General features: G+C 37.2%; 1 protein-coding gene across 2 annotated transcripts in view; it reads left to right on the top strand.

Moving 5' to 3' along the window:
- Nucleotides 1–12612, top strand: part of TIAM2 (TIAM Rac1 associated GEF 2) — a 227818-nt gene that overhangs the window by 162875 nt on the left and 52331 nt on the right. The window contains exons 7-10 of one of the 2 annotated variants that reach the window (XM_087718253.1): nucleotides 2846–3031; nucleotides 4218–4364; nucleotides 6841–6912; nucleotides 12370–12537. In XM_087718253.1, coding sequence (XP_087574379.1) covers nucleotides 2846–3031; nucleotides 4218–4364; nucleotides 6841–6912; nucleotides 12370–12537 — 573 coding nt within the window. The remainder of the gene's footprint in view (nucleotides 1–2845; nucleotides 3032–4217; nucleotides 4365–6840; nucleotides 6913–12369; nucleotides 12538–12612) is intronic. The other variant, XM_087718254.1, reaches the window with a different exon arrangement.

Raw genomic sequence — 12612 nt, 5'->3', positions numbered from 1 at the left:
TCGTCAAAACCGGGTAAGGAGCGTGGGCGGGCGGGTGGGCCCTTCGCCGTTCCCGGAAGTTACTTACTTCCGGGTTCGCCGACCAACCGGTTCGCGGGGACCGCCGCGAACCGGTTGAAACCCACCCCTGCTGTGGTTGTGCCCATGGATCTTAAAATCAGCCTTGACTCTGAGATTGCTTTGTCGCATCATTACAGTTTTCTTGGCAGCATTCTCAGAAATAGAATAACAGAGTTGGAAGGGACCTTGGAGATCTTCTAGTCCAACCCCCTGCTTAGGCAGGAAACCCTACAACACTTCAGACAAATGGTTATCCAACATCTTCTTAAAAACTTCCATTGTTGGAGCATTCACAACTTCTGAAGGCAAGTTGTTCCACTGATTAATTGTTCTGTCAGGAAATTTCTCTTTAGTTCTATGTTCTAATGGTTTGCCCTTGTCTAGGGCTGAGAGAGAGAGAATGACTGGCCAAAGGTTGCCCAACTGGATTGTGCCTGACACAGGATTAGAATTCAGTCTTGTGGTTTTCCAGCCTAGTATATTTAACCACTGCAGCAAATTGGCTGCCCTCCAATTTACCTACCTCATTTATGAAATCTTATGAGGCCTTCCAACCTTCCCTTACTTGCCTTTTGCTGCTGCTTTCATGTCCATTAGTCAAAGAAGCTGTAAAGGAGCTGCTAGCACATTGGCAAGAACATTCCTGGTGTTTTTCTAATTTTGGTGATCTAGAATATACACACTTATTATTTCACATTAGGTTTGCATGTAAGAAAATATTGCAATAAGGTCTGGGACTGCAGTCTGAAAATTTGCACACTAGGGAGTAAACCTCACTGAACACAGCAAGTCTTATTTCTCAATCAGTATCCATAGCAGAGTAAGTAACTTCAGTTGTGGTGGAGAAGCTGAAGGCTGTATGGGATATGATGGAGAGGACTCGAGCAATAAGTCAGAATTTTTATTGCCTTTTTTCATATAGGTATGGGTTAACATAATATTCCTCAATTCGCCCATAATAAATGTTAAATGTTAATGGTATGGTGGTCTTGTGGTTACTGAATACTGCCTGTGATTCCTTTACCTCACGTGTCTCTCTCTTTAATGTGAAATTCACGAAAGAAAAAAATGTTTTTTCAAAGCAGTTACACAAGAGAATTTTCCAGTTGAAGACACTTTATAGGTTCTTTAAAAATCCCAATTCTGCTTGTTATCAGATATATTTCCTATAAATGTTCATTGGCTTGGATAAGCAGTATTTGCAACATTCTAGAACCTATTATTTTCTCTCTTGGACTTAGTTGTATATATAATTGTGAGGTTATACGGAATGCTTGTGCTGCAAACTTTTATGATTTGAATGTTAGTGAATGCGTAGATTTGCAATATTATGATCAAAATCCTGAATGATCCTCAAATGATGATCATTTCAAAAAGGAATTCAGTTTTAAATAAGGGGAAAAATCTAAACAGAGGGCAATTTTAAAGGAATCTGATAAATGCCTCTTGTACCATTGGTTTCATGCTGAAGTCTAGAGATACTTAAAACAGCCCAGTTTTCAGAAGATAGTGCAGCTTTATGAAGGCTTCTGAAGAAAGTGCAGTCTTCAGAAAACTCTGTTTTCTTTATAAAGCTGTGTTTTCTTTCCGAAGAGAGCATGGCTGTCTAAAGGCTGCACTATCTTCAGAAAGCCTTTGGGAAGTCAGGGAAAGTTTACAAAGGCAGCACGGCCTTCCAAAGGCTCAGGGAGCCACACATAGGAAAATTTCACTGGAGAAGCTGGGTTCAGAAAGGAGATGGCAAAGGCAACAAGGTGCTTCTCCTTCTGCCATGGTGGCTGGGCGCAAAATGAGAGGGGAACTGGGACGGGGAACTGGGAAAGCAGGCAGCTTGTTGAACAAATGCTTGCTAGAAGTTGTTGTGGCTTGATGTTAATGGTTTTGAGATGAGGTTAGCCTAGTGGCCACTGGTCTGAAAAGGAGATAGCTGAGGCAGCAAGGCCCTTCTGCTTAGGTCATGGCAGCTGGGCACCAAAAATTGGTGCAAGGAACGGGAGAGAAAGCAACTGGGCAAACAAATGTTTGTTTGGGCAGACTGAGTGGGTGAGGCTTCCTGGGGTATGGCAAACAACCGCAGGCATGGTTCCTGGGTTGCTTGCCACCCCACAATGAAGCATTGTATGATGTCTTGCTTTACAACCGCAATAGCAATCCCAGTCCCAATTGTGGTTTTAAGTCAAGAACTACCTCTATTAGAGAAGATGATAAGTTGCTGAAATTGTTTGTATCTGTCATGATGAAGGGAGAAATTATTTATTTATATATGTAATTTGTTTAATATATTTTCTTTTCATTATTCTTTCTTTTACTTTGTTACATTTTTTTTAAATTTGTATGTATTTTTACCTTTCTGAGTTTTTTCTGCGTTTTCTGAGTTTTTAAAGGACTAACTGGTTAAGGTGGCCTTGGAATAGTAAATATTAAAAATAACTGGCTCTATTACCAAAAAGGTAATAGAGGCATTTCTACCTCCTCCACATACCCCCTCCCAAAAGTATTTTTTATAATTGCCTTGAATACACCCTTTAAATGCAGAGACAAACTGGAGGAGCTGTAGGGCTGATACATTTCTATACATTTTCCTCTTGCCATTCCAGTTTTCTTTTGGCGCAGTATTGATTTTCATGGGTATTTGGAACACAGTTTAACTGCATGTGTTTTGAAAATGATAAACTAATCAACTTTTATGTTGTTCCAGATGTAAATAACTTGGGACCAGAGTTGCACGGTCATCTCCTTCCCACAATTTGTCTTCTAATATAGAAGTATTTGTGTTCCTAAACAGATTCAGCAGTGGGAGCAGAATCTGGAAAAATTTAACATGGACCTTTTCAAAATGCGCTGTTACTTAGCCAGTTTGCAAGGCGGAGAACTTCCAAATCCAAAGAGTCTTCTGGCTGCTGCCAGTCGTCCTTCGAAAATGGCCCTTGGAAGACTTGGCCTGTTCTCAGTCTCATCATTTCATGCCCTGGTAAGCTGGAAGGAGAGTAATAGATAATATCTTTTCACTCCCTTTTGATGGCATTACTTCAGAAAAGGGCCTGAGGCCCATGCAAACCTGTATGATCTAGTGGGTGATCAGAACTTGCCATGGAAAGGCAATCCTGCAAGTAAAATATGGTCTTGTGACATATAGGGCTATATAAGTGAGTTTTATCTGGGAACCAATGCAACTCATAAAATATTATAATACTAGCTGATAACCCGGCATCGTCTGGGTATTTATTTATAGGGGGGAAATGTAATTTCTAATGTTGGATTTTCCCCCTTACCAGAGGGAGCTCCCTTGTGGAGTACTGGGAAGCCATTACCATGGCAACTCTACCGCGCTGTACAGTAGAAGCCATTTTACAGCAGTACAGTAGAAGCCATTTGAAGGCACAACAGGCTGTATCATAACAGAACACACACCCTGAGCGGTGTTAAGGGTGTCTTACCCATACAGTATTTGTTTCCAGAGAGTAAGTCATCTGTATACCAAGTTTGGTTCTGGGTTGGGTTTGAAATCAATCCCATTTAGAGTGCCTTGCAGAAATATCTCTGAGAGGTGCCTAGACCATGAGTGATTATAAGATGTCTGTCTGTCTGTCTGTCTTCTGTCTGTCTGTCTGTCTGTCTGTCTCTCTCTCTCTCTCTCTCTCAACACATACAGCTATGGGTGGAAAATCTATAGAACTAGAATCTGGGATTGGAGGGTGGGCAGGTGAGAGCTGTGTCTTTTCAGGGTTGAATCGGAGCCTGTTTTTTTGTTATGCAATCATCTCACCCACACCAGACTAGGATAAAACAGAGAACTTCAATTGGCTGGCCTGGGACAGAGATATGTAACTATCATACTGATTAAATTCTCTCCCATGCTGAGAGAAGGGCTTCTGGGAACTTCAATTGCCGTATTTATGCTAAAAGATAGCAGAATTGCCATCTCCCAAGAACTTGCATTCCCCCTTCTCCTTATCTGTTCCAGTAAAGGGAAGTGTTGTAGAAGTCATCACAACAGTGAAGATAAGTCATTTTGAATTGTATCTTTTGTCTTCTACTTCATATGACTGATCTTGATTACTGTCTTGTTTTCTGAGAAGAGATATGAAGAACTCTACAGTTCAATGCTTGCCTCTGACTTTCCATTCTGTTTCTTTTCCCCTATTCCCCCAAATTAGATCTGTTCCAGGGATGAGGCAGCTCTCAGAAAGAGAACGTGGTCTCTGTCACAGAGACTGTGGAGCAAAAAGGGTTTGTTCTCCTCCCTGAAGGGACTGGATACCCTTGCAAGAAAGGCAAAGGAGAAGAGGCCTTCTATAACCCAGGTAGTTCTCACTTGGTTCGTATCAATGAACATTTAGAAGTTTTGGCAATCGTTCCAATGCCTGTTGATGCTTTGCCAGTGGCATCAAGGCTACATAACTTACATTTTATGGTGTACTAAATCTTCGCAAATAGAACCATGCAGAAAATCAATAGATTTATTTTCACATATTAAAGCCAATGTTTTTATCAACTATGATATTTTGACCAAGCCACAATCAATATTGCAGATGAGGAAAACTAGCAATGACTTGCTAGATCTGTTCTTGGAGTTTCTTTCCTTTTATTTTGTAGAATTTGCATTGGGTTGCTGGGAGTAAATAGAAAAATTTGCCAGTCCCTGGGGCAACTCATTCCACTGATCAGTCAGATAGTTGTAGGTGATATTACTGAGGGAAACTGCTGTCAGAGGAAGAGGCAGGGTCAATTTTAAATCTGAGGTTTAAAATAAACCATGGTTAATGTATTGATCTTTTTGTGTGAATAAGTGTAAACTTTATCAAACCAAAGCATAGTGTGTGTAGTGTAGTACAGTGTGCTACATATTACAGTGTAGTACATAGTATAGTGTGTAGGATACAACATTTATAAGCACCAGTCAGTGCCAGTTTCCCCATTAAGGATATTTGTGATATCAAACATATATTTTGGGTGGCTAGATGATTTCATAGACAATTTAAAAAGAATATAGGGGAAATGTTGCAAATATAAACAAGTGTAGTGGCATGTATCATGCCATGCCAAAATACAACTGGGGAAAAAATACCATAACTGTAAACTTCTTGGTGAATCAAACTCATCAAAATTGATTAGTCCATTCTCATTAAAGATAGAAACATTTTGTAATATCAATATGTTACTAAATAATATACTAGTCCAAGATAGTGGACATGTTGCATAATTGAAGAGGATAAGAGAAGCCAAAGATACTGAGACATGGCTGTTTTGCATGATGTTCATTTAAACAGTCACAAGTACATGCATCAGTTAGAAGCCATAAGACTAGTTCCATATCTTAAGATGTTTAGCAAGATACTAAAGAGCTGTCAGAAGTTTATCAAGAAATAACAGTTTTATCGTTTTTTTGGTTGCCTCTCACATATTCCTTATCAAAAAAATCGTTTTTGAAGACTATGAGAAAAGTAACTGCAGCAGTCTATCGGTAGATGACATTTTTTTGTGGAATAATAATTCAGTAGAAATATATTTCATATGAATTTAGTCCTCAGTATTTACCAGAATTGTGGCAAACCTTGGTTAGTACAAACAACAGACTTCCCCCCTTTCAAATTCCCAAAATCAGAGAAGGCAGAATGATGAAGTGAATACAGAATTTTGAGCATAGCTATTTCTAAATGTGGTTACAGCTTGGAAATCTTACATGTGTGCCACTAAGTGTTAGTCATGCAATAAAAAAACAGCCAGCATTGAATTCTCTTGAAAATGAAGCTATATCTTCTTGAAGTGGACTTTCAAGAACAGGATAGAAAGAATAATGACACTTTTGAACTTTGGTGCTGGAAAAGACTTGTGAGCCAAGGAAACAAACAAATGGATCTTCAAACTGCCTTCATCAGTTTATGAAAGTAAAAAATTCTGGTCTATCAAGGAAAAATCAAATCCTCACTAACATATTAGGGGAAGCTGTTGTGTATAAATGGGGAACAAAATCAGGGAATAAAATATTTGCTAGCAAACAACCAAGCTCAGAGAGCATTAAAGACTCCACAGTAAAAATGTTGAACTTAAATATTGAAGAATAACTTGTTTGGACGTTAGCGTAATCAATTAAGCTTATGTCTTTCAGAATCTTGTAACTGTATGACAACAAAAAGTTTTCAGTTACTGAATTAGTACTTTAATGACAATCAAAAATGTGCTAATCCTTGGTTGTCATTTACTAGATTAAAACAGAAAAACAAACTTTATTTTCTCATTTCACAGAAATAGATATTTTTGCATTGTTTTAAGACCATTTGGAGTACTGTTATTCACATTATCTTTAACATCTTTATTTTTAATGAAACAGAAATATGCCATACATTTAAGTCTTTGCCTTCATAATGTAGAGATAGGCCTTGCTTAATGACTTCCTTGGACAGTGACCATTGGCAATTATGATGATGAAAAGGTGTCACTTATGCCGGCACTTACAACCTTCACATACCTATACAGCAAAGGAAAGCTTAAGTAAGATTGCAAAAACAGTCACAATTTCACTTAGTGATTGTGGTTGCTAAATGAAGACTACCTATATTTTTAAAATCACCTTTTTACCCATGCAAGGGAAAAGATTCAGGAAAGATCCATATATTCCCAGGCATCTCATCCAGGGGTATATATGTATGTGTGTGTACGTGTGTGTGTGTGTGTGTGTGTGTGAGAGAGAGAGAGAGAGAGAGAGAAATCTTGTATGCAAGTGAAACAGCAATGCTATGAAATGTTTGCATTATGTTAACGTATGTTTTCTTTAATTAGATTTTTGACTCAACTGGAGGACATGGAATTCCTGGAACACAGCTACCTCATAATTACAGTAATTCTGCTGAGGTAATATAATAAAATCCAACACATTTAATTTAACTTCCACCTGCTTAATGTGTTTGCAGATGTTATAAATATATGACAAAAAAGCAGTAAGGACTTGTTTTACTTGATTTGAGTCGTAATCAGAGGGAAAATACTTCATCTTTTCTATACAAGCTTCTGTAGTGGGTTGTTAAATAAATTATTGCATTTCCTGCCATTCACAGTATTGTCACATTAATTGGCTCCATTAACATTCCTGAAATATTATGGATAGTTTGTCTGAACTGGTATAGGGCTTCCTCCCTGAGCAGGGGGTTGGGGTGCAAGATCTCCAAGGTCCCTTCTAACTCTGTTATTCTATGCTCTTATGTTTTTCCTTTACAGAAATGATATTCCTATGCTGGAATAGGAATATTCACTTTTTTAAAAAAAGTCTCCACAGGCTGAATACCAGTCATCAATATTTAATCAGTAAAATGTGTGATTTATTTAATACAATTAATTAGTCATATATCCCAAACTACTGGGAAGTAGTTGTAGGTTGCATTCTTTTATTCAGATATAATATAATTCTATCCTTTCCTAAGGGATGCGGTGGCTCAATGGCTAAGACGCTGAACTTGTCGATCAGAAAGGTCGGCAGTTCGGTGGTTCAAATCCCTAGCACTGCTTAACAGAGTGAGCTCCCATTACTTGTCCCAGCTTCTGCCAACCTAGCAGTTCGAAAGCATGTAAAAATGCAAGTAGAAAAATAAAAACCACTTTTGGTGGGAAGGTAACAGCGTTCCATGCACCTTCAGTGTTTAGTCATGCAAGCCACATGACCACAGAGACGTCTTCGGACAGTGCTAGCTCTTCGGATTTGAAGCGGAGATGAATACCACCCCCTAGAGTCAGGAATGACCAGCACATACGTGTGAGGGGAACCTTTACCTTATCTTTTCCTAAGATAATTACAGTGTGCACTTTCACAGACCACAAACATGAAGCATGCCTTTTTCATTTTATTTAAAGCCAATACTGCCTAGAGATCCTTATGTCAAGCCTTTGGGTTTGTAAACCAGGAATAGAGAAGATGATATATTTTGTGGATTTATTTTCTTGGCCAACTCCTATTGTATGATAGTGGATGACACCAAAACTCTCTTGAACAACTACAACTTCTGGTTAGGGGCCACTTCATTGTGCTCGAAGCATTTAAATCAGTGGATACTGACTCCTCCCACTGATCTCATTTTCCATTACAGTTCTAAAGAAGTTCTGATTCAGAGCATTTGGACTCCCTGTTTTTAGAGTAGTGAAGCCTTGGGAATTGCTGGCTTCCCAGTAAGAGGGCAGATGAATAGCTATGGGAAAAGGGAAGGAGCACAACTGACATTTCAGCTCAAAGCAAATATTGTTGCTGCAAATCTTAATAAGTAAATGCTTCAATGATATCATAAATCAGTAGTTGCCAACTTTTTCTTCTATGATTTCCTAGATTCTCATGCAAAATCTCAAGATTCTTGTAAGAAATTCAGGGCTTTAAAGTATCAATTTCAACATAAAAAATTAAATTAGGCCCTTTTTAAGAATGTGCCTAGTTACCTGATAGTATCATGTTACTGATGTAATAAGTTGGTGATCTGGTCTACCATTTTATTCTAAGCTTGGCCTGAGTCCCTTAGAAACCCTCCCCAAGACTAGAAATACCCTTCACATACCTCTGTATCCAGTGCTTTTGTTACATTAAACTACATTAAAAATAATAATAAAAAATAAAAATTACCAGTTGATACTACCAATTTTGTTGTATTTTACAATGACAATAAAGATTATACTTATACATATACAGATATTCTTGATGTACTACCACAATTGAGCCCAAAATTTCTGTTACTAAGTGAGAAATTTGTTAAGCGAATTTTCCCCCATTTTACAACTTTTCTTGCTACCTTTGTTAAGTGAAACACAGCAGTTGTTAAGTAAGTAGCACAGTTGTTACACAGTTGGCTTTGCTTGTTGGAAGGTGACAAAAGGTGATCACATGACCCCTGGACACTGCAACTATCATAAATATGAACCAGTTATCAAGTATCTGAATGTAAATCACATGACCATGGGGATGCTGCAACAGCCATAACTGTGAAAATGGTCCTAAGTCACTTTTTTCAGTGCCATTGTAACAGTCACTAAATGAACTGTTTGTAAGTTGAGGACTATCTATATTTTTTAAAATAATCTTTCCTTGTAAGTAAAAATATTTTAAATATAAGTCCTTCATATCTAAAGTTCTTCTACTGTGGGATACGATGGCATTGCTTTATGCAAGATGGACAAATGTGCATTTAAAATGGTCCCATTGAAAGTATCTTTGCTGTTGTATGCTTGCTTGTATGGTCTTGCTTCTAAGGACAGTAGGAAAATACATCGATTGTGAGAATGCCTTGATGTGAAGCCAAATTTGTGGCACTTGCTTCACTGAATTAGCCCCATTTTATGTCTACTAAATGAATAAGCCGTGGAATTCCAGCTGTAAAAGTACTTAAATGAATTAAATAGCTGTATATAGAAGAGCTGCTGCAGGCTTCATAATGCCTCATTCACTTACTCAAAGAAATGATTAATTGTAGCGTGCTAAACCACTCGCCATTTCCAGATGGGTTTAGTGAAGCCCACAGGTTTTCTGAGGTGTTTCATATAAAAATGGAGACAAAGACAGGAAAGTTATAAAACAACCGGTTGCTTTTCAAGCAAAATGTTGGGCACATTACAGAGTTGGCATAAATTGCTGGAAAACTTAATGTGTTGTCAGAAGTCCGTAGCAATAAATGAATGAAGTATTGTGATATTAGTTACAGAGCAGACCAAACAGAGAGGAGAAATCTAGCCACTTAATTTTGAAATTGGAAAATATAAATTGAACTTGAACTTAATCAGGCTTTTTTCCTTTTAAAAATTATGTGGAATTTTGTTTCTACCACAATTTTTTAAAGAAGAAAAGTATTTCTAATTTTGGCAAACCTAAAACTTTGGTGCAGATGTTTTATGAATGTTAAGAGAGTCACTTTGGTGTAGTGGTTAAGGCCTCAAGCTAGAAACTGGGATTGAGTTCTCATTGTACCTTGGGCACAAATCTAAGTGGGTGATTTTAGGCCAGTCACTTTCTGAAATCCCTAAAACCTCTTCTGAAAAACCTTGCCAAGAAAACTATAGATAATCTCTGAGAATTGGACACAATAGACCAAAAGGAAAAAAGTGTTATGAATGTTAGGCAAGGAAAATAGGCTTAGGCAAATCTTCTGTTGCATTTCACCTAATCTTCATATCAAATTATTGCAAAGATTAAATCAATTTAAAGATGGGATCAAACATGCCTCTGAGAAATCCTTTGAGCTTGGTTGTTCTCTTGCAGATGTTTCATTATCTAAACTAGGTAACCCCATCAGTGCTAGTCAAGTCACTAGAACTGATAGTGTTATTTAGTTTGGGTAATGAAACGTCTGCAAGAAAACAACCAAGCTCATAGACCACCAAGGACCCCTCATTTAAACCCTTACAAATATCCTTTATTGAAACAAGTCTGTAAAGTATAAAGCTATTAGACGTATGTTATCAGTGTAAGCACACTGACTAAACACTACTGTGTTTTGTTTTCATTAAAACATGTCCTGTCTTTGCTTTTCCATAACTACATTGCAAATAAGGACAAAATTATTTTTGTAAGCACCATTTTTCCTATATTTCATTTTTCAGCTTTCTAGCTGAGTGGGGAAATAAGCTACCTTTTCATTCTTTTAAAATATGATTTTTGTCAATGATTTCTTCCTAGAAATCCTGCCTCTGTGGAAGAGGATCTTTAAGAAGGCTTGTTGCCTTCTGTTCCTAAAAGAAAGATGGGATTCAAATATAAAAATAAATAAGTATTTTGGACATTAAAATAGTAAAGCTTAGTTGAAATGCTTTGAACATAAGTATCTTTGATGCTCTGAAAAAGAATGGGTTGGAGTTTTAAGTACAAATTACAGTTACATAGTCTGAAGCTGATCCCTGATGGAAAAGTTGCTGGGATCTGCTTTTCTAGATAGCTTTTGCCTTATGTCTTTTAAGGCATTTTCTAGTCTCCTCTATATTAAAAGGATTGTGGTCTAAATGTGGAAGGTTTGACACCTGTTGCTGAATTTTTAAAATGAAGAATATAAGAAAATCTGCATTCATTAATTAGTTCCAAAGGTGCTTTTTCAAGAGGCAACTTGACTTTTTGTTATTTTTCCTTGAAGACATTTCGCTTTCCATCCAAGAAGCTTCTTCCGAACTGAATTAAAGAAGTTAATTGGATGAGAAGCGAAATGTCATCAAGGAAAAACAAAAGAAGTCCAGTTGCCTCTTGAAAAAGCACCTTTGGGACAACCGTGACCTGGATGACTGAAAATGTCAAGTGCTCCTTCATTTAATAATCAAGAAAGAAACAACTCAACTCCATGTTTAGAATTAAGTGTACTTTTACTAATTACAAACGATGAATAGCAAAGCAAAGCTGAGTCTGAGTAAATTGGCGCGAAAGCAATAGATATCATGTATGATTCAATCCCCTCCCCCTGGCACCCCATTTCATAGTCCAATAATAATTCACCCAACCGTCAGGTGGGAGATGTCTTCAAAAAACATCATCAGGGTGGAATGCTGGACAGTTGGCCTTGGCGGGAAACTCCCTTCTTCCACATGTGCAGATAGATAGTCAGGACAGCTCCTAATAACAATCCTCCAATACATAATGATTCCCCTCCCAAATACCAAGCCCCCCCTCCCCGTTTCAGTGGCAGCTGAAAAGCAGCAGCAAAGCAGAGGCTGACAGAGAATCTCCATAGACATTCATGAATGAGGTTTTGCTGACTTTTGAATATGAAGGAAATAAAAAGAAATATAAATTCATGTGGGTGCATCATAACTTCACAGTATTCTGTATAAGTGATATTGAGCTACACTGCCCTCTGTTGATGAACGTTCTGAATTAAACTTTAACTTAATATCAAATCAAGTTTATGTCTGTCTGTCTGTATGTATATGTATGAACACAAACACAAATAAATAGTAAACGTCATTTTGAAAACAAAGGCCTATGAAAATAATTCTGAGAAACTGAAAACAAACTAACAATAGCAATTTCTTTATGGTCAAAAGCCAAATTTCAATTGTTTCCTCATTTGCTAGGAATAGCAATGAAAGCTATGTTGTTGTTTTTTCATTCTATTCCATCTTACTTAAAGGTCTTCATTTTTATTTAAAATTGATTTGAAAACATTTTGAAGTACTGATGCAAAAATATTGATACGGAAGTCTGCTACAAATACTTCATTTTTAATTATATTTTTAATCAAATCTATAGATAAACTACAAATAAAGACATAATGATCTGTTATTTTTAATACTTTATTGGACAGCTAAACCTTTACTCTTTAAAAGAATATTTACTAAACACTATATTTTTTTCCCTCTCAGCAGAAAGTAGATGAATTTCTAAACATTTACTACTCAGCTCCAGAAAATGCTTCAAAAGAAAGTATCTGGGATATCCAGACATTGGTTCGGTATCCTGATGGGGAAGGAGTAATGTTAACCCTAAAGCCAAATCACAAAATAAATGATGTGTTGATCCTGGCTTGCAAGGTACATTGTTCTACACCTTAATATTATCATATGTAATTACACCCATTTCCCTTAAGTAGACAATGACGCAAGCAA

The sequence above is a fragment of the Thamnophis sirtalis genome, unplaced genomic scaffold (assembly GCF_051295495.1).
Source record: "Thamnophis sirtalis isolate CommonGarterSnake01/CBP01778 unplaced genomic scaffold, rThaSir2_p1.2 scaffold_6, whole genome shotgun sequence".
Classification (NCBI taxonomy): Eukaryota; Metazoa; Chordata; class Lepidosauria; order Squamata; family Natricidae; genus Thamnophis; species Thamnophis sirtalis.
This window is presented reverse-complemented; position numbering and strand designations above follow the sequence as displayed.